Here is a 22,104-nt window from a genome sequence, read left to right on the forward strand (position 1 = left end):
TCTTCAGTGAACAGCTCTGAAATTGAACATCAGCCCTACGTCACTTCGACGATTGTTTAAAGACATAGTTGGATTTCTGTACCGAATACAGGTTGGGCGATTGACAGAGCATAATAGAAGTCAGGGTGGAATATTGTGCACGATTTTTGGCCATGGTGTACGAGGACCCAGATTTCTTGTTCAACATGTGGTTCTCCGACGAAAGTCACATTCACTTGGATGGTTGTATCAATCGCCAAACAACTCTCTTTCTTGGTTTTGAGAGGCCAGACACCATAGTCCAGAAACTGCTACATAGTGTGCGTGTGACGATATGGTGTGCTAGGTCCGTATTTCATAGAGAATGATGGTGCACCTCTTACTGTTAACCAGGAATGCTATAGGAACATGGTGATCAGGCCATTTATTCAGGATCTAAGAAGGTTTTGTCGTGCCAGGAACATGCAGATGAATAGACAGTGGTTCCAACAAGACGGGGTGACCTGCCACACCACTCGACAGACTGTGGCTATGCTGCAAGAAACCTTTCCCGGACAAGTAATTTCCCGCTGGTCTGAGTTCCCCTACCCAACACATTCCCCCGATCTCGCACCACGTGATGCTTATGTGTGGGGAATATTAAAGGAGCAAAGTTTCAATTGTCCAGATCCAACCAAAATTGTGCTTGCATTACGTCAGAAGATCATCTCATTCTTTGGGACTCTGCAGCAACCTATGTTCCAGAATATGTTGGAAAATCTGCGTGATTGTTATGAACACTACCTACAGTGCAGTGGAGTACATTTTGAACATTAACACTATCATCTCGATAAGTAAGGCAATGACAATAATACTAACATAATTTCCAGTAACTGTATATTTTGGCGCAATACTGTACTTCGATATTTTTATTGGCCCCCGTGCACATGTTTTCATATTTGTAGTTCGGTGTTTTTCACAACTTTCATTGCACTCGTTATTTTATGACCCGCAGCAGAAAAGGTTCTCATATTTGTTCTCTCGTGTTTTTCACATATTTTATTAATACTTTCCCCTCATCTTTAGATATGGTAGATACAGTTTACACTGTACCTCCGGATATACAATGTAAAATGCCCTCATGTCGGAAAAGGTCATATTTAGTGTTTCTGTATCCCTGTTGAATAGTTTTTATTGATATATTCAGTACTGTAGTATGTTTTCTTGCTTAACACGTTCTTTTTTTTTTTGGTTCCCTGTAGAAACGTCATAAGGAGGTTTTACTGTATATCATAAATGTCATAAAAGAACAATAAAACTACACTATTCATAAAATAAACACATCCATAAGTTCAAAAGTAAATTTTAGAAATAGTCACCTATATGACGGCAAAGTTTATACAGATTTTTTTAACAGAAACATTTTAAGTTTACTTCAGCAGTAGTACCCAACAGCTTAATTGAATTTTGCAACAGAACCAAGGATAGAGGAAAGTAAGACATATAAGTAACATAGAAGATATGTATTCCAACATACCGATTTCTAAAATAAAAGATATTATAAGTGATAGGAATCCGTGTGATGAGGAGGAAGAGGAAGATGTGCCTCAAAGTGTTAAACAGTGTTAAACTCTTCTGCAGGCAACAAACATGGCATGTAGTCTTCAGGATTTCTTCTGTCACAAAGTGATGTGCCAGAATCTGTGTTAAATTCAAGTGCAGCGGTTGCTAACTACCTTGGATATTCATTTGTGTCTGGGAGTGTTCAGAAGAAAATCAGATTTTTTCAAAATATAAAGTCGAGGACATAATGTACCGGTACAGGGTAAAATTTGAGATGCTAAAAACTTCTTGAAAGACCCTGTACTTCATATCATGACTTCACGTGTGTGTGTATATATGTATCCTAATTTTCCTCTCATTTAATAAATACAGTATTAGGGTTTTTAATGTGTAAATTCATGTTGAGATAACATAGATTCTTCAACAGGTTTAGTAATGGGAGAGTTCTTAAGAATTGACTTATTCAGTATAACAAAATTTCACTATATCAAATTAAATTCTGAGGTCCCCAAAATTTTGTTATACTGGTATTTTACTGTACTAACATACGTAAAATTAATGTGTACGAGTCATGTAACTGCACACTGCTCCTTCCTGTGTTACCCCCAACAAACTACCCTCCATGCAGTGCTTCCACTGACCATTGTGGGTGATGTCACCATAGCATTTAGATGCATGTGAGCGGAACGAATGCCGGGAAACCTTACTTTCGGTAAGTCATTGCGCTTTTTTTCCCGAATTGTTAGTGGATGTGGGCCTCTCTGAGGAAGACGTTCACAAGACTGGAGCGGTGCAAGTGCATGTGGTCATCTTGTAGAACAGATCTGGTTGCAAAATGTTGTCGGTATGGTTGCACAATGGACCCGAGGATTCCATTCCGGTATTGTGTACCAAGCATATTGCCCTCTACGACGATGAGTGGCGTCAGACATCCATAGATAATGTCGTTCCAAAAAATGATGGATGGCGTGCAGGACTCGCCTGGCATTATCTCACTCTCCGAACGGTTATCCAGCATCAGTCACATTCAACTCTCACCTGTGAAGAGGTCCTGCCACCATTGTTCCAGAGTCCAGTCAAAGTGCTCCCTTGCCCATCTGTACCTGGCGTCACGGTGTTGGGATGTACGTGCAGGTGTTTGCCAAGGAACTCCTGAGTGGAGGTCGTCCCTATGGAGACTATTTCTGATTGTCTTCATAGACACAGCCCTACCAGTTGCCTGCTGTAAGACATAATGCGCGTGTGGTCAAAAGCGTTAATGACTTGTTGAGGCATGTTTGTATACTGCATAGGACTCAACTGCTCTCTCGTCATGTTGTGTCAATAGGTGATAGTAACAGCACACTCTTCTGGACTGTTCTGAGACCGAGGAGACAACCGAGGCAACAGGAGCTGATGACCGTTACTTGTGAATCCTGACTCGCAAGAACCCGACAGACACCACAACAGAACTGCATTATGTCTTACAGCAGGCAAGACTCTTATGCATTGCCCATAATTATTATGGATTTTGCAAGAGTGTTAAGGGGAAATTATTATGGAAAAGCGAAATTATCATGGAAAATCATTCGACAAAGAATGGATTGTCTCGGTGGTGTTTGTGTCAATCCACACTAGTTGACCAGCATACATATTCGAACAATGCATTTGCTAAAGAAACTGGAAACTTATTCCAGAGTTTCTGAACACTAACCCGTAAGTTTTTTTTAGGAGCTTGATTAGAAACTGGCAAGCTCACTCACGCCAATTTCAAGTCTAAGGTCGTTGATGAACACGGGCATTAGTTTGAAGAGATTGACTGTAGGCTTGCTGTGAGCAATGTGGTTCATTTTCATTGGTTGTAGCATTTCTATTAGTGGCTGTGTGCAATGGGATTACTGATAACACACTTCATATTGGAACTTTATATGTTCCAGCTTGTTTGAATTACGGTGCATTTGTTTAAAGTTCTTACAGTGTTCGTGCAAAATATGTTTGGAGATGATGATTCCAGAGTATGATAAACATGTTTTAGTATCACTCTTATTTACCATTAGCTGATATACCTGTGCTTCGCTACGGAATTCTACATTGTATACAGAATTGTAGGTTAGGAACAGTCCAGAGTTCCAGAGCTGGAATGACCAGGCTGCAGACAGCCGTGATCCATGAACAGTCTGTCTTTTTTCGGGGTTGTTCGAATAGTGAAGAGTCCCAGGGCAAGAACTATGCCCTTTTACTAATCTGTTTCCTACGAGTACGCGATGAGTCGGAAAATCTCAATTCACTACACTGGCGGTGGAAAAATCTATCCGACTTGGAGGCAGATTTTTCCTCCAAGCCAGAGGAGAAACCCCCTCTTCACTACTAATTTTGAATAAAATGAATGTAGAATTTAATAAAAGTGAAGAGGAAGAAGCTCTTTTTAAGAAAGGTCTCTTTTCAGGCTTGAATTTTGAGTTATTTAGTGAATTGTGGTTCTATAATTTGGAATATGCCTAAATTGTAATTCTAGACCAGGTCATACTACTACTACTACTACTACTACTACTACTACTACTACTACTACTACTACTACTAAATAAGCCTTTGCCTTAAGAGTGCACACTGCTCATTCAAAACAGCACGTCAGAGTAGGGATCGAATAGCTGGACTACTATGATGAACCAGTGAGTTATGTACCAGCAGAACTATATCAGAAAATGTATGAACCAGAGGAATGACACGCTAAAGAAGAAAGTTTTCTAACTCCCCAGCTATTTTCCGCCAGTATTGTCAGGCTATTATACTCGGTACGCAGCAGTAATCCAATCTATCAGAGTTGAGCGGCAGCATAACAGACGAACATCACAACAAACAATGGTCAATGTAATGTTATTGTTGATCAATGTTATATGCGCTTTCAATATTGTAGGCCTTCACATTTAGTTTTCTTACGACTCTAAAATACCACTCATGTCATTGTCGGTACAGTAAAATTGAATAAAACGTTAATGGTCGGAAATTGTATTCTCTATAACTTTTGTTATGTAGTACTTTTCGATAGGACCAATAACATAGGTATTTAAAAATTAAATTTTAGGCGCCTTCCCCTAAACTACAATATACCGAGCTCGATAGCTGCAGTCGCTTAAGTGCGGCCAGTATCCAGTATTCGGGAGATAGTAGGTTCGAACCCCACTGTCGGCAGCCCTGAAAATGGTTTTCCGTGGTTTCCCATTTTCACACCAGGCAAATGTTGGGGCTGTACATTACTTAAGGCCACGGCCGCTTCCTTCCCACTCCTAACCATTTCCTGTCCCATCGTCGCCATAAGACGTATCTGTGTCGGTGCGACGTAAAGAAAACTAGGAAAAAAAAAACTACAATTCCATACAGGGCAAATAAAATTGTTTATAATTTAATGTGTAGTTTTTAATTCCCCCACTCTATATACAGACTTTCATTAAATTCTGTTAACCCATTTTCTCGTGGCTCGTCGTTGATATAGACTTAGCAACAAAAATACAAATTCATGAATATCCGTGTTATGAAAACCAGTACAGTAACAATGTATGACATAAATGATCGGAAATTTAATTCTATATAACTTTAGTTATGTAGTATTTATCGATAGGACCACTAATAATATAAATATTTGAGAATTACATTTTAGGCCTTCCCCTAAACTACCATTACACTCAGCGTGAGTAGAATGATTTATAGCCTAGATTGTAGCGGCTCATCCCCCGACTTCACATACTGATTTTCATTAAATTCTCCTCTGCCGTTTTCTCGTGATGCGTGTTCATTCATACAGACAGACAGACAAATTATGGAAAAGTAAAAAGTGCATTTGCTTGTTACTAAGAACATGACTGGTACAGAAATACCATTCTTTTCAAATTCTGAGCAATGTACAGACTAAACTCTTATTTTATATATATATAGATGTCGCATTAAATTTAATGCAGGGAAAATGGAAATATCCCAGGGAAAATACAGCGAAAACAGTTTTTGGTTTCTAGTGGGAACCCTGTCTAAGAAACTTGTAAATTGTGAATAGCAAAGTGAACATTATCGCATGCCTGCCAACTTTCCCGATTTAGGTGGGAGACTCCCGATTTTCGACAGTTTTTCCCGCCTCCCGATTATTCTATTATTTCTCCCGATTTTAGCTTATTTTTTGGTGAACTTCAAACATTTATTTTCAAATCCCGTCGTTTCAGCTTCTTTACGCCAGTGGCTGGAAGTCCTTCACTCATTGGCCGCTTTCAAACGAAACATAGACGTTTAATGAATGCGAGAAATGTTCACGAATGTACGATGTTTATTGAAACCTTTATATCGCGACGCGTGTATCGATTGTCAATCTCTCGTTCTCGCGTTCTATGTTGGTGTTCGTTCACATCAGTCTAGTCGATTCCATTCTCTTTGGTAGATTCTAGAGACTCGTTGCTAGATATTGAGTGTTACTTAGTAATTTGGTGACAGAATTTCAGTGATAAATACTATAACTACTAGTGACTTTTCTAGAGATTTTACGAGCCATTTGGAGACAATTCAGACTAATTTTTATTTATCTCAATATAAATAAAACAAGAGTTTTGTCTGTACATTGTTCAGAATTTAAAAAGAATGTTATTTGCGTACCGGTCGCGACCATCCATAGTAACAAGGGGGTATGCGCGTTTTAATTTTCCGTAATGTCTGTTTGTACGTACGTGCGTACGCACGCTCATCACAAGAAAATGGCTGAAGAGAATTTAATGAAAATCGGTATATAACGTCGGGGAATAAGTCGCTACAATCTAGGCCATAAATAATTTTATTCGCGCTGAGTGAAATGGTAGTTTAGGGGAAGGCCTAAAATTTAATTCTAAAATATTTGTTATTATTGGCCCTATCGATAAATACTACATAACTAAAGTTATATATTATAAAATTTCCTATCATTTACGTCTTATACATTTTTACCTTACCGCCTATGATAGAGATATTCATGGATTCGGATTTTTTTGCTAAGTCCATATCAGCGCCGGGATACGTGAAAATGGGTTAACAGAATTTTATGTAAAGTCGCGGAATAAGGAACTACAGTCTACGCTATAAATAATTTTATTCACTCTGTTCAAAATGGTAGTTTAGGGGAAGGTGCCAAAAATTTAATTTTTAATTACCTATCTTACTGGTCATATTGAAAATACTACATAACAAAAGTTCCAGAGAATACAATTTCCGATTATTTATGTGTTATTAAGTTTTACCGTACCGACTACAATAATATTGGTGGTGATGGTGATTAAGTTGTGAAGATAATTATAAGAATGAGAAAAAAGTCATGAAGGAACAATTGCTTAAATAACACAAGAGGTTGTCATGCAAGAGAAGAGGACTCACTTGACATTAGATGCTCTAAATCACAGATTTGGAAGAAAACTAAGTGTGAAGGCCTCCAATATAGAAAGCTCATAAAATTGATCAGCAATAACATTACATTGACCATTGTTTGTTGTCATGTGCTTTGTGTATTCTGCTGCCATTTATCTCCGATAGATAGGATTACTGCTGCATGTTGAGTATAACAGCCTGCCTGAATATTGGCGGGAAGTAGATGGGGAGTGGGGAGTTAGATATCTCTTCTTTAGCATGCCATTCCTCTGGTTCATAAATTTTCTGATACTACAGGTAGGTAACACACTGGATCAGCGTAGTATTCCAGCTATTCAATCCTAACTCTGAGGCAGTGATTGGAATGAGCAGTGTGCAAACTTAAACGGAATAATTACACAGGAGTATTCGCGGCTGTCTGCAGCCTGGTCATTCTAGCTCTGAAACTTTTGAACTGTTAGATCAACACCATAGTACATTTTGCTAAAAGTGAGAAAATGTGCTGTTTTCATTTTATCGAATATTTCATATGACAACATTGCTTTTTATCGCAACATTCATACTGGCGTCATTGTAATGACCTATTTAGACGTTAGTTGGGAAAACTATAAGGACAGTCTTTCTGAGAATTCCGTAGCGAAGCACGGGTTCATCAGCTGGTTAATTGATCCAAATAGTATTGCGCTTTGCATAATCGCACGGGCACTTGGTGCAATATATTAATCTATGCATTTGCTAAGTAGCCTAATGGCACCTAAGTGCATAACTCATTCACACATGCGTTCATACTATTTTCAGCAGGCTTATCAGGGACCGATCATCTCATTCACATACTTTCTGTGAGGGAATATAGATGTGTAATTTTTAGCCCTGTAGCCTCGTATAGCTACAATCGGGCTTTGAGACAATAAGTATTTTATATATATATATTGTAGTACTGTATTGTGCAAGACATGTAGAATAAGCAGTTTTGATCAATTGTATCTCCTGATTTTTCCTGATTTTCATATCAAAATCTCCTGATTTTTGGTTTTGTAAAGTTGGCAGGTATGTTATCGTGAACACCATTGTACAGTTCTGTTGTATATATGAGTCTGACTCGTTAAAGGATTAACAACTTAAAGCTTAAACATATATAAATAAGTTTACCTATCTAAAAAACATCTTGGTGGAATGATGAAGTGAGAGCAGCTTGTAAACGTAAAAAGAAGGCTTATCAGAAATGGCTCCAAACAAGGGCCGAGGCAGACAGGGTTTTGTACGTAGATGAAAGAAACAAATATTTGTTGAATCCAAAAAGGAGTCGTGGGAAGATTTTGGTAATCTGCAAAGGCTAGGTCAAGCAGCAGGGAAACCTTTCTGGACGGTAATAAAGAAACTTAGGAAGGGAGGGAAAAAGGAAATGAGCAGTGTTTTGAGTAATTCAGGTGAACTCATAATAGATCCCAGGGAATCACTGGAGAGGTGGAGGGAATATTTTGAACGTGTTCTCAATGTAAGAGGAAATCATCCTGGTGGTGTTGGGAACAACCAAGCTCATGGGGAGGAGGAAAATGATGGTGAAATTATGCTTCAGGAAGTGGAAAGGATGGTAAATAAACTCCTTGTCATAAGGCAGCAGGAATAGATGAAATTAGACCTGAAATGGTGAAGTATAGTGGGAAAGCAGGGATGAAATGGCTTCAGAGAGTACAGTAGTAAAATTAGTATGGAGTGTTGGTAAGGTACCTTCAGATTGGGCAAAAGCAGTAATTGCAGCTATCTTTAAGCAAGGGAAGAGGAAGGATAGCAACAACTATCAAGGTATGATTGCAACAACTATCAAGGTATCTCATTGATTAGTATACCAGGCAAAGTATTCACTGGAATCTTGGAAGGGAGGGTGCGATCAGTCGTTGAAAGGAAGTTGGATGAAAACCAGTGTGGTTTCAGACCACAGAGAGGCTGTCAGGATCAGATTTTCAGTATGCGCCAGGTAATTGAAAAATGCTACGAGAGGAATAGACAGTTGTTTGTTTCGTAGATCTAGAGAAAACATGACAGGGTACCGAGGGAAAAGATGTTCGCCATACTATGGAATTAAAGGTAGATTATTAACCCCTCAGCGTCGCAGCAATTTAAAGAGCTTCCTACCCCGTGGCCGGATGAGATTTCAACTACGCACGAATGAAATACATTGATTCACTCAAAGCATTACTACAAGTTTAAGACTAGCCTGATATTCACGAAATTTGGAATTCCTTACGAAAGAACTATGTACATGCAGATAATTACATAATTGTTTCACATTTCCTTAGTAATTTAGTTTCATGTGATAGAGTTAGAAGCACTCGTCGAGACAGAGACCCAAGTCACACTCCTGGCAGCAGTACACAGACGTCTTGTTTTCGCCGTGTTTTGAATACACGATACAGTCTCTGAGCTGTAGATTTCTCACTCTTGGGTGCTAATTTCCTGATAAAATGTCTTTCCTGCAACGTTGGAACTGTATCTGATGCGCGCCGGCCTTGAATATTTCGTTCCCTGCCCGAGCGAGCATATTTTGTAAACAAACCTTCCATCAGCTGAACCCGATAAGATATCTGCTCAATGTTTGTCCCTGTGACTTGTCTGAATATTACTAGAGAATTTAGGAATCCGAATTCACTGTTGAAAACTCCCGTTTGATCTGTATGATTACCTGTAGTCTCCTACACAAAATTTCCAAGTACTGGTTCCTCCTCATCGTCACTCTCATCATTTACTGCTGCATCCGCCAGAGCCACATCATCTATTTCATTATCACTGATACTCATACTGCCACTACTATTTCCGACTAACCTTTCATCTGAATTACACAACATTTCAAGCACGTTACTGTCAGTCAAACCACGGCTGAGCGCAGCGCGTCACACGCACTGAAGCGGCAGCGGGACCGAAAGCAGCAGGACGAAAATGAATGAGGGGAATAACAAACCAACTCGATACATATTTCAGATGAAAGGTCGAGATATCGTCTTTCAAACGAGATGTATACCATGAACAACTGGTTCTTGTATTGTATTTTTTTGACTCATGGAAACAGACAGCTGAGCTCTCGTAACTTGGTTCAACAGCTGATCGGGAACTTCACATTCCACAAACATACGGGCAGGAAAAGTAGTACCCATTGGCCGTCCATCCCCTAAATTTTCATTCTCTTTATGTTTACAAATTAAAAATAGGGCAGCTTCTGGGAGAGGCAAACAAACACCTTTCAAATGAATGGATGAAAACCATAACGGTATAAGTAGCATTTTGGTCATTCAGAGAAAAAGGCATTTAAACATTTTAACACTCATATAAAGCATGCTATTTGTAGTTATATTACCCATCACTAGAGCGCAGAATATTACTGCTATCACTTGTATCTCTTTGCTGGTGAAAAGATACATTCTCCCGGAGTTACATCCTGCAATTAACTCATTTTTTTTTAAATGTCACTTATAACGTTATGGTTTTCATCCATTCAAATGTAAGCAGTGTGATCTACCACTGTGCAGGACGGAGTGCTTTTTGGAATACCATCAAGAGCGAAATGTGAATATTAAAAATTAGGATAAGTACACATTTATATGCACTAATCACTTAGGAAGGAAATCCAAAAGGAATTACATTTATATCTTTGAGTTTGACTTCTAGTTATTTTCTTTGAAAGGCTGTTATTTGTGCTGCTGTGCCTATTGGGATTTAAAGGATTCTGTCAGAAAACATGGTAATTACTGCCGGGCATCCGCCTTTCAAACGGGAAATGGCAAAGGGTTAATAAACAACTGGTCCCGAAACAAAAGGCTTCTACTAACATTTGTTTTAGAAAGAGTGTGATCTGCAGTAATACATGTTTCTATTGGAACCTGTGAAACTGTTTTCATATGTGTTGTCTGTTGTTTTTCATGCCTTTTAATACTTTCCCTTCATCTTTAGAAATGGTAGGTATAATTTTCTTTGTATCTGCGGAAAGACGACGTAAAATGCCCTCGTGTAGAAAAAATCGTATCTAGTGTTTCCGTATCCCTGTTGGGTAGTTTTTATTCATGTATTTAGTAGTACATTATCTTGCTTAACATGTTCTTTTTCCTTGTTGCCTGCAGAAAGTCTTAAATTTTTACTGTATTTCAATATCTATTCTTATGACAAGTTTTACATGGCTATAATTACTTCAGAATCATTACAGTTGATTTAGTACATAAATTTAGCATTATTTACATGGTTTCTAATAATTACAGTTTAGAATTAAGGAGGATTTTTGCTTGCATTTCAACTCCCTATTTTGCATTTTACTCCAACAGGCCTTCAAAGTCTGAAATGGCTTATTCTTTGCAGTGTAATAAGCCAAATTATAGTATTTTTAAATTATCAAATACCTTTTTTCCATTTTCTTTACACATGTTGCCATAGGAATATTTTCTGGTGCTAACTCCAGAGTATGTTACAAATATTTTATGCTGAAATAATTTATCATGTTTTTTTAAGTCTCGAGCTTGAAAGGTCCTTTGAATTCTCTCAACTTTCAAGTTCTGGTCAGAAAGATGAGGAATCTCCAGTACAGTCAGTACTCTTCCCTAGGATAAATTCTCTTATGCTTGTGTAATTTTAGCAACCTCATTTTCAAGCGTATTTATTTGTTGCTCTATTTAGTGAGTGTATCATTAGTCTCCTTCGTGTATCATCTTTCCTGCTCACTACAGCAGCGGTGTGTGCTGTTCAACTGGGAATTCCGGGCGGCAATCGTCCTACAAGCCAGAGAAGCTAGTGCGCACTAGCGACTCTGGTAATCGGGATGAAAGAGTGAGTTCTTATGTGGTTTGTGCGCTTTTGTGGTTCTGTGCTTTTCCCCCTGTCAAAATCATATGTTAATAATGTAGGAGACGTATTGATCTGTTTTGTTTGTGGTAGTTTTGCAAATTTCAGTGCATTTTTCATTCTTAGTTCATAATTTTGACTTGAATGTATTTCAGAGAGTTGTGTCGGTGACAGTTTCTGGTATTTTCTCTTCACATTATGACCGCAAAACATGACATAAACGTTATCTCTAAGTGTTCACAGATACCTATAAAATTGTATTTTCCATTCATTTTACAGGCTAATAAAGGAAACTATTATGCATTTTGTTCCGTATGTGGGTGTGATATAAATATCTCGCATGGAGGGAAGACTGATATAGCTCACAGTATCACACTAGCTGTCTCAAGAGGAACAACAATTTTTTTTGTAGGCGGGAAGGAAGCTGATGCAGTCACTCAAGCAGAATGTTTGTTCACGGCGTTCATTGTCGAACATAACCTTGCATTGTCTTGTTCGGATCATGCTGTACCGTTGTTAAGAAAGATGTTCCCAGATTCAGACATTGCCTGGTAAAGACGAGGACACAATTCCAGTCATCTCTGACGAAAATTTCAGTAAACTATTGGTGCTCAAATCAAGACTGAGTGGAAAGTGTTATGAGCAGCAGTGTGGCAGTACATTTTTGAATAGCGCAAAGTTAGATTTCAACTCAGTCGTGTTCACGGAACATTAGTACCATGGTTACCACTTGCATCACCAATATCTACGCAATGTCCAATGTTTATTTCTCGCCGACGACGTGATCTCGTGCTGCAGAAGGCTGCCATCCTCTCTACTTGGGAACTAGACTACAGGTCTGGATTGGTTAGGGTAGGGCCTGGACAAGACCAGTATATGGGGATAAGCAAATGGGTTCTGGGGGTGTAAGACTCCAGGTTAGAGCTGCAAAGTGGCCTTAGGCCTCTAGTTTCCTGTGGAAACACCATTGGTCTGCACCGGTTAGGATAGTGGCTGGACAAGACCATTGGTCTGGGTAGGTTAGGGTAGGGTGTGGACAAGACCTTTGGTCTGGATTCGTTAGGGTAGTGGGCCTTAGACCAAAATGAACTTTTTTCTTGCCGTACTACAGTAACACATTCTATGTGGATTACTGGTGTGAAGATGAAATACCTTTTTCTTGTTAGTTGTTAAATGCTTAATTGATTAAGAATGCCAGATAGTAGCAGAGCCTACTGTACTACCGTGTCCTCAGCAGATAGTACCTTGAATTCGAAACACCAGTGCATCTCTGAATTGTTGATGTAATTCTATTGATATGTTCTCGTGTATTATACATTGCTTCATTTACAGGCTTTGTTAGCTGTACTCTTTTTTACTGCGTGGGTTGGTTACACTATGTACTTCTGATCATTGGTATCCGGCTCCATGGCTAAATGGTCACAGGGGTCCCGGGTTCGATTCCTGGCAAGGTCAAGAATTTTAACCATCATTGGTTAATTTCGCTGGTATGGGGGCTGGGTGTATGTGATGTGAGGAGGATGAAATAATGATGGTGACAAGGCGCAGGTTGCCTACGGGCATCAAATCAAAAGACCTGCACCTGGCAAGCCAAACATGTCCTCAGACACTCCCGGCACTAAAAGCCATACACCATTTCATTTCTGATCATTGATGGAAATGACATACCTGCCAACTTTCACGGTTTATCCGTAAAATTTACGGAAATTGCAGCATTTTACGGTTTTACGGATGGACGGTGTCATTTTATGACTTTGCGGACAAAAATTTGAAAAAAACATTTGATAATCGCTCCACTTTCATACATTTGATTGTTTGCGTGGGTCAAAGCATGCTCGGTCTTCGTTAAAAGGCAAGTCCACGATAGAAGTGTTTGAGTTTTTGTGTTATAATTTTGTGCTTCATAGTTTCCTGTATTCGTTGGACTACTATAATTACATTGTTCCAGTGAGTGGGTATACTGCTGTTAGCGAAGCCCATTAAGTTATGAAGAAGAATAATAATAGTAATTACATTCGTTCTGTGTGTGTGTGTGTGTGTGTGTGTGTGTGTAACGTGTGCATATTCCTTGTTCGCGAGGTTGGTGTCGTGTTCATTTAATTGTTTAAGACTTTGTGTGCTTCGACATGTTTTAATTGAAGTGTTTGACTGCCTTGAGTGTTTGTTATAATTTTTTGTGACGTTCAGTGGTCCAGGTTCCTTTCAATGTTTCAGTTTGTTCTCGGACATTTTCATACTCTATATTCCGATTGTAGATTATCATGAATAAATCCGGCAAGAAACGGTACTTCCAGACATTTAAAGAATCATATTCTGTTGATTTTACATGTATACTGAAATGAAGAAAGGGAGAAAAATTTGCCTTTTGCACAGTATGTGGGTGTGATATTAATATTGCACATGGTGGACGCAATGATTTAAGTGATGTTTAGTTATTCGCATTCAGACTACCAACATAGTGAATGATCTCCGGGATACAGATAAATCCCTTTTCTTTTAGTCAGTGAGAAACTATTTTTGTACTGCCTGTGACTACATCAAGTTTCCCCTCAAAGATGATGTGTTAAAGCATGCTCGAGTTGCTAGGTTAGACAAAATTTAAGATGCACAGTTTTCTTCCATTCTTATTTTTTTCTTGGAAAGATTTCTTATGTTATGCAAGGAAGAGAATGAAACTACAGATGAGGTGGTGAATTGAGTTCAGTTTGATGACACTTTGGTTGCAAATCACGATGCTGCAAGCGGTTCCAGTTGGGCACAAATATCAAGAATTCGTGGAGCCGATGGACTTCTTAAGTATAACAGACTTTCTAGAATAATGCTGTCTATTCTCGCCATACCTCATAGCAATGCAGAATGTGAACCTGATTTCAGCCTTGTGAAGAAGAATAGAACAGAGTTCAGATCATCCATGTCCAATGAATCTCTGGAGTCTATTTCTGTATTGAAGACCAGGAGTTCTGTTCCCTGTTATGACAAAGTATTTTCTCAAGACTTTTTGCAGGAAACTAAAAAGGCCACAACTATGACTTTCAACTCGAACTAGTGTGTGATTTGCAGTGTGTATTATATTGTTTCTTGCCTGTGTTACGTTAAACGAGTTTTATTGTGTAAAGCCTTTTTCAGTTATTGCATTTGTGCTAAATTTATCAAGGAAGTCCTGATATATATGCTCCAAACTAATATTCACCACGTCTGCTGCTGTTTAACATGGATTTCTTCTTGATTGTTATATTCATCTACAAATCATTGGCCTATGATGTAAGTAGATATGATTGCATTGAAGTATCCTGTTTAAAGCATGTGGAGACAATCATAAAGGAAGACATTTATTACTTTAAACTTACATCTTTTCACGGTTTCTTGCTTGTGGAGTACAGTACATCCCCTATCCGAGAGGACTTGAAGTGTATATAGTCTTTATTTTTTTCGTGTGGTGTAGATTATTGATAGTTGAAAAGTTTAGTGTGGTTAACTTTTATACATGTCGCCTGTTATGTGATTGTCATATATCCTAGTATTCCGCCGCCTCATTCAGTAAATCAAGTCGACAAGGCAGTGATGTTAGAAGATCACGTGGCTCGTTTTATATTCTTTCCTGGATAACAGCGCATAGATAAGAATATTTCAATCGTAGTTATACGGTCACATATACATGTTCGCAATATGGCTAACAATCTTTCCGACGAACAACAATCACATGGTGTACAATGCACGCACTGTGGGAAATATTATCGATCCGATAGGGGCGTAAGCATACACGTTAGCAGAGCTCACCCTGCAGTGCACAGAGATACCCTGGTCAAGAAGCAGAGTAAAATCAGCATTATACGAAATTCTCCAGAGAATCGTCAGTTCAATGAAACCACAACCAATACCGCTACTACTCAAGCTCCGAATATGGACGAGTACAACTGCGATCTGATTGAATGGAAATCGAAGTTTTCTGAAAACCTAACAGACGACCACTTCGACGAGGCCGTTAATGACTTTGTCCAATTCTTAGCTTCAGTACCACATATTCTTCCCGGGCCGAAACACCCCGCCCAGAAATATTACGAACTGAGAAAGAATGGCCAACTAAATTCTACCCAACGTTCATATAGGACCTCTTCAAACCCTGAAAGATCAACGAAAAGGGGAAGAGAGAAGAGAAGAAGGAAGTACATGTATGAATCCACTCAGTTCTACTATTACAATCAGCGGCGAAAAGCCATACGCAATGTGTTTACAAACGAACAACCGATTTGCAGCCTGAAAGATGATGTATTGCACACATTCTTTTCGGACATATTTTCTAGGCCTAACGACCACAAAAGACCAGAATACCCTCAAAAATTCACTGAGAGTGAAATCATGGAGACTAACGACCTATACAATCCGGTCATATCTAAAGAAGACATTATTCAGGCAACACAGAACATCAAGATAGACACCGCAAGCGGTCCTGACCACGTAATCGTCCGAGCTATTAAAAACAGCACGATTTCAGAGATAATCGCAATCATCGCCACTAGAATGCTAACAACAGGGTTAGTACCATCGACTTTCAAGAAAGCCCGTACAATTCTGGTTCACAAAGGAGGCGACGTAAACGATCCCAGTAACTGGCGTCCAATTACTATATGCTCAGTTATTAGACGAGTCATCGAGAGAGTTCTTGACAAACAGCTTCGGAACTACATTGGGTTTCATGACAACCAAAGGGGTTTCACCAATACACCCGGTACTTACATAAACACCTCAATTTTGGAAGCCGCTTTACAGCACACTAGGCAAGAAAAGAACGATGCATGCATTATATTTCTCAACGTTCGCAAAGCTTTTGATAACGTCGGACATGCGCACCTCCAGAGCACACTGGAGTCGGTCGGAGTTCCCGAAAAACTGACGAGACTGATAATTGCTCTACAAGAGGGAAACGTAACACAGATAGAGACACGAAAACAGGGAACAAAACCCATCAAAATTAATCGCGGTGTGCTTCAAGGCTCCCCTTTGTCACCGGCATTATTTAACATCGCTACCATATTGTGGAAGAACTTTCTGAAGATTCTTTAGCAAGGAATTACGGTTACTCGATTGCAAACGAGGAGCCCAACCTCACTATAATGTGTTTCGCCGACGATACGGTAATATTTGGGAAAAACACTGAATCTGCTGCCGAACTAGCCAGGATCGCCATAGAAAGATTTAAGGAACTCGGCCTGCACATCAGCGCTTCAAAATCAGCCTGTCTTTCTATCAAGAAAGGTCGGCTAACGGAGGAGAATATCATCATTAATGACGACTGTGAAATTAAATCACAGTGCAACGGAAGTGCAATTCGATCAGATGCGGATAAAATATTAAAGAGTGGAACTAAAGAATTATTACAACTACCAGCAGACGTTCCGGATCACATAGTATACTCCGAAAGGAAGTATAAAGGCCTCGGTTTGTTTCGCGCGACTTGGGAAGCCAAACTACAGCATATTAACATCTGTAATAAATTATCGCTTGCAAATAACGACTACATTAATGCAACTAGAAACTTGGAACAAGAGCGTACAATTTGTTTGCAAGATCTAGGCATAGAAATGAATGATCGAGTTATGTCCAAAAATAGCCATCTTCCCAACGTAAGGAAGGTCCGACAGACACTACGAGACAGAGAAGTTCAGTCATGGACGAAGTTGCCGCACAAAGGAAAGGGCGTCGGACTCTTCCAGGAATACACGCCAGCGAACAAATGGATAAGAGATCACCAAGGCTTATCCTGTGCGGAATGGAGAGAGGCCATCAAGATGACAGCGAACGTGTGCGCCGTTCGCTCCCTGCCAGGAAGGTCCCAGGACAACACCCTCTGTCGGCATTGCCACAGAGAGCACGAAACCCTTGCCCATGTCCTGGGAGCCTGCCCTCACGGGGAGGTATTGAGAAATTCCCGCCATCATACAATACGACACATGATTGCGACCTCGCTGAGGGATCACGGTTTCACGGTGCACGAAGAGGTCTCTGGCCTAGCTACCGACGGGAGTAACAGACGTATTGACATGATAGCCTTTCAACCAGCTAGCAAGCAAGGACTAATCTTAGATCCCACAATATGCTTCGAGTCGCACGTTGGCCAGGCCGAAGAGGTGGACGCCGAAAAGAAGTCAATTTACCAGCCAACTGTAAACTACTATAAAGATAAATATCACCTAGACAATATTTCCGTCCATGGACTCATGATCGGAGCTCGAGGCACAATCCCTAAATTTCTTGTACAGCTATGGGATTCTCTCGGTCTCAGCCGGACACGACTCCACGACATCGCTATCGCCGCAATACGAGGTTCAGTGACCATACTCCGCAATCATCTATATAAAATCTGACGAACCGTATTGCAAATCTATTCCTGAGCCTTTTGGGGAATCTTCTACCTGGCACACTAGCAAAGTCAACAGTAACTTAGAAGACAAAATACTGTGTAGTCGACATACTTTGTCCTTGTGGCAGCCTCCGCATGGGGGAAGTTGTAATAATAATAATAATAATAATAATAATAATAATAATAATAATAATAATAAGTTGCCCAGAAGTATTATTTTCGTCAAGCCCGGGGTATGTAAAAAATCGTAAGATTTTTTGTCGCGCGTGAGTTTTACTGATAGCCCTTTTCAAAAGTTGGCAGGTATGGAATGACATCACAACATATTTTGTCAGCCAATAGCAATGCGAGTAGCCATTCCAGCAATGGAACGTTGCATGCACTACTCTCCTTTAGGTTATAAAAGTAAGTATACTTCTGTGGGTGGGCTGGCGGGTCCCTGGACATGGCAATGAACACATCTCTTCTCTAAGAGGAATTCCATGCAAGTTTTGCATGCTTTCTACTTCATCACCGTCTTATAAAACTTGTGTGAATAGGTATGGAATTTTACCAAAGTTAGCTGCCAGTTCAACACTAAACAAGTAAACACAGCAGCCTGTCGCCTACATGTGTACATTTTCCACCATTTGGTAAGTTGTCAGTTCTTGGCTTATCTGTCTAAACGTTACTGTCTGTACACTGTCATAAATGAAAACGATTAGGTACATTTTCTTGTAACCATTTTTATGTTTTTAAGATTTTAAGTTTAATGGTCAGTTCACATTGTAACCTTAGATAAGTATGCCTTTTATCTTGTCCTTTTTTACGGAGACCGTGGTGCAATATACTTGATTATATCCAAGAATTAAATGTTCCTATTTTTTATTTCTAAAAGTTGGCAGGTATGGGGGTATCTTCTTGCTCCCACTTCACTTTCATCATAGTTTTCACTTGCTGAAGCCTCCCTGTATACACCATAAACTATGTTAAAACTGCATCATCATTTACTGTACCGGTACTTGATGTTGAAGCAGTCGCCCTGACGAGACAGAAAATAAATTTGAGAGTAACCCTTGCTTGTTCGGTTTTCTCTCAGTTAAGGAAGCACATTTCATACTGGCATGAATACCACAAAAATGTAACAGAAGTTTAAAAAACCAAGGAAGACTGTGCCTTAAGCATCAAGCAACTTGTCGGCTATATTGAAATGTAGTCCTGGGTATACCTGATAGATTGTTCTGCATACAAAGTCAACATTCACATAGACAATGTTTGATGTCAGAGATGTGTAAAAGTTCATATGGGTTTTGCCTGACATACACGTCGGGTACTGCCTGACTCGTCATTAGTAAGGGTTAATATAATTACTGCTGTAAATATAAAAATAGTTTTATTCACAAGGTTTAGGTTGTACTGTAATAGCGTTCAGGCCTGAAATGAGCTGCAAAAATTATGCCAAATAGATAAAAAATTACATTGCAATATTTTGGTCTAGTGCAAGTGATAGTTACTATGTGGAGTGAGTTAGATAATGCAACAACATAGCAGTGTTTTGGTTGGTCAAGTCCGACTGGTATCTTGAAGGAAAATTCTCCCCATTTGTCGCAGTCCATAATACATTTGATGGGGTTCATGACTATCAATGTCCATAATGGTTGCAAGGTTACTGTAAAACTGACTGATAAGAGTATCTCTTTAAACAGCTCTTACTGTTCTAACTCATTTTCATCAATTTCAACAATTGTTGTGTTGCAATCCAGGTCCCTTAATATGTTGTTTTTCATGGTCAGATGACTTTTTGATCGTATTCCTTCAGTCCTAGGATCAATCACCCTTCTTTCTTCCATCCTCTCAATATATCAAAACCATTTCACTCTCCATTCTGTGGGAAAGCTTTTCTTCTCAGATTTCCTGAGTTCTGCATTTCATATTCTGCCCTTTCTTGTCTTTTCTCTTGTACTTGTTAAAAATTTTCCAGTCATATTGTTCGGAAAGATGTTGAGTTTTTCAATGCTGCTAAATTTCTGTATATATCTGTATTTCACAGTAACCTTTTCATCAGTGTCCGGGTCTCTGCCAAATGTTGGTATGGGGCAATAACTTATTCATCACCTCTAAACTTCTTTTGTACTTTCTTCTTCCAAATAAAGTTCCTTGTGCTCTCATTGTTTTATAGATTTCCATACCGAATGTTGCATCCTGCATCACTTTTCTTCACAAGTACTTGTCTTCACTGTTGTTTTCTTATTTCAGATATCAATTTGGTTTTACCATTGGTTCAAGATGTGGACATGAATGTGATGGCTGTTCCATATCCTGCTGTTGAAGAAGCATAATGCTTTCATTTGTGAGAAAGTTAAAAAAGTTCCTCTCTTCATTTTGCTCTGTTAGCTTTAGTTCCATTAAGTTATGTACTCATCTATATTTATTATTTTATCTATTTTCTTCAGTATAATGCTGTATGTCCTATAGCAATTAGATAGCTTGTATGATAGTGACTACAAAAGTCTGCATTTTATGCCAGTCGTTTATTCCTATTTTGTACTATGTATTATACCCTACTTTTTTAGTAAGTGCACCTGAATCACACTTTTGAACCTTGTTTACAAGTAAATTATTTTTAACAGTGCTAGACAATGCCACTAGATTGTATTTTAGATTAAATACAGATCTACAGATATTTTATTATATTTTTAAAAAGAAACCAGTGATAAAACTTCCCAGTGTAAAGTAAAATTGTGAAGACAGGGTCTATTTGTCATGACCTTTCATATTGTGATTTGAAGTCTGTTGTTGCTGGGAATGTAAAATTAATTTCTAGTGTTTCTTGTTGAGTTTCTGTGATAGGATATTAATTTACTTGTTAAAGATTGTAATATCTGTAAACAAGGTTCAAACGTATGATTCAGGTGCATTGACTAAAAAAGTAGTGTATCATGTAATGAACACAATAGGTAGAACAGTGTATTGTTCTTAAAATGTTTACTCTTGCTGCATAACAATGTTTTCAGCTGGGCTAGTTGCTGTGTCATTTAGTAACACAGCTTGATAATGTTAATTCATATCTTGGTACTGGATGAGATGTTTTTTAATGTTTTAAGTATTTGTCAATTGTAATATTGTCTTTAATATGATTTTCTGAATTTTTAATCCAGAGTTTATAAAATTTGTTTGGAAATATTATTAGTTTTTTTTATTTTAATTTTTTTTAAAAACTGTATCAGAGAACCATAGGTTACAGGTAGTTGCATTGATTGTGTTAGATGTGCTGCAGAAGTAAATGATGGATTCAGACTCTTAGCAATATGGTAATATGTACTGTATGTAAAAATATCTGGCAAACCAGATGATGTTGAGAATTTAGACTAAGTTGTAACAAGGGAATGATTGTTTCAGATTCTAAATTTTTTGCTCTACCCTGAGCAAAACTTCAATTTTGCATCCACTGTTATCAAGATGAAGTTTGGTAATTGTTTCAATGCTATGCGATTCTTGTAATTGTTTGCCTATAGATTTATTTGCGAAAAGAAATGCTCCATGTGCATTATAATTCATAACACAAATTCTTTTAATTGTAACATTTACATAAAGGAAATGCTTTTTGGGCAATAATTTGGAATTGTATTTTGCCAAGAAATGTGAGGTGAGGGAAGGTAGAAAAAGGATTTATATTCCTGCTGGGAATTAAAGAATAGCTTAAATTATTGATTCTATAGGATTGATTACTTTGTGATTTTTTTTTAAATGAATAAAAGACTGATAGGAGAAAATAATTTGTTAATATTGTACAGTGATGTAACTTCTATTTGGAAGAATAAAAATATTGTTATAACTATTTGTTGGTCACTTTTATTTCTGTGTCAGACAGCTTTTTTTTCTTTTTCTTTTTTTTTTTTTCTCAAAACATTCTGTCCACCTCCACATATCCTCCTTAATCTTCTTCAGTTATTCCTTCCTCAGTCTCCTCCTTGACCTTCTCCCTTTGAATCTGTTATTTGACTTTTCTCATCATTTTTTTACATGTCTAACCCTCCATAGTTGAGCCTTTTTCTGATCTGTCAATTTTTTGAACA

General features: G+C 38.5%; 1 protein-coding gene across 4 annotated transcripts in view; it reads left to right on the forward strand.

Annotated features, from left to right (window-relative positions):
- Positions 1–21,868, forward strand: part of LOC136872613 (uncharacterized) — a 138,376-nt gene extending 116,508 nt beyond the window's left edge. For all 4 annotated transcript variants that reach the window (XM_067146416.2, XM_067146422.2, XM_067146431.2 and 1 more), the window contains one exon: positions 20,285–21,868. In XM_067146416.2, the coding sequence (XP_067002517.2) occupies positions 20,285–20,367 (83 nt within the window). In that variant the 3' untranslated portion in view covers positions 20,368–21,868. The remainder of the gene's footprint in view (positions 1–20,284) is intronic.
- The last annotated feature ends 236 nt before the right edge of the window (positions 21,869–22,104 follow it).

Source organism: Anabrus simplex, chromosome 1 (genome assembly GCF_040414725.1).
Source record: "Anabrus simplex isolate iqAnaSimp1 chromosome 1, ASM4041472v1, whole genome shotgun sequence".
Taxonomy (NCBI): Eukaryota; Metazoa; Arthropoda; class Insecta; order Orthoptera; family Tettigoniidae; genus Anabrus; species Anabrus simplex.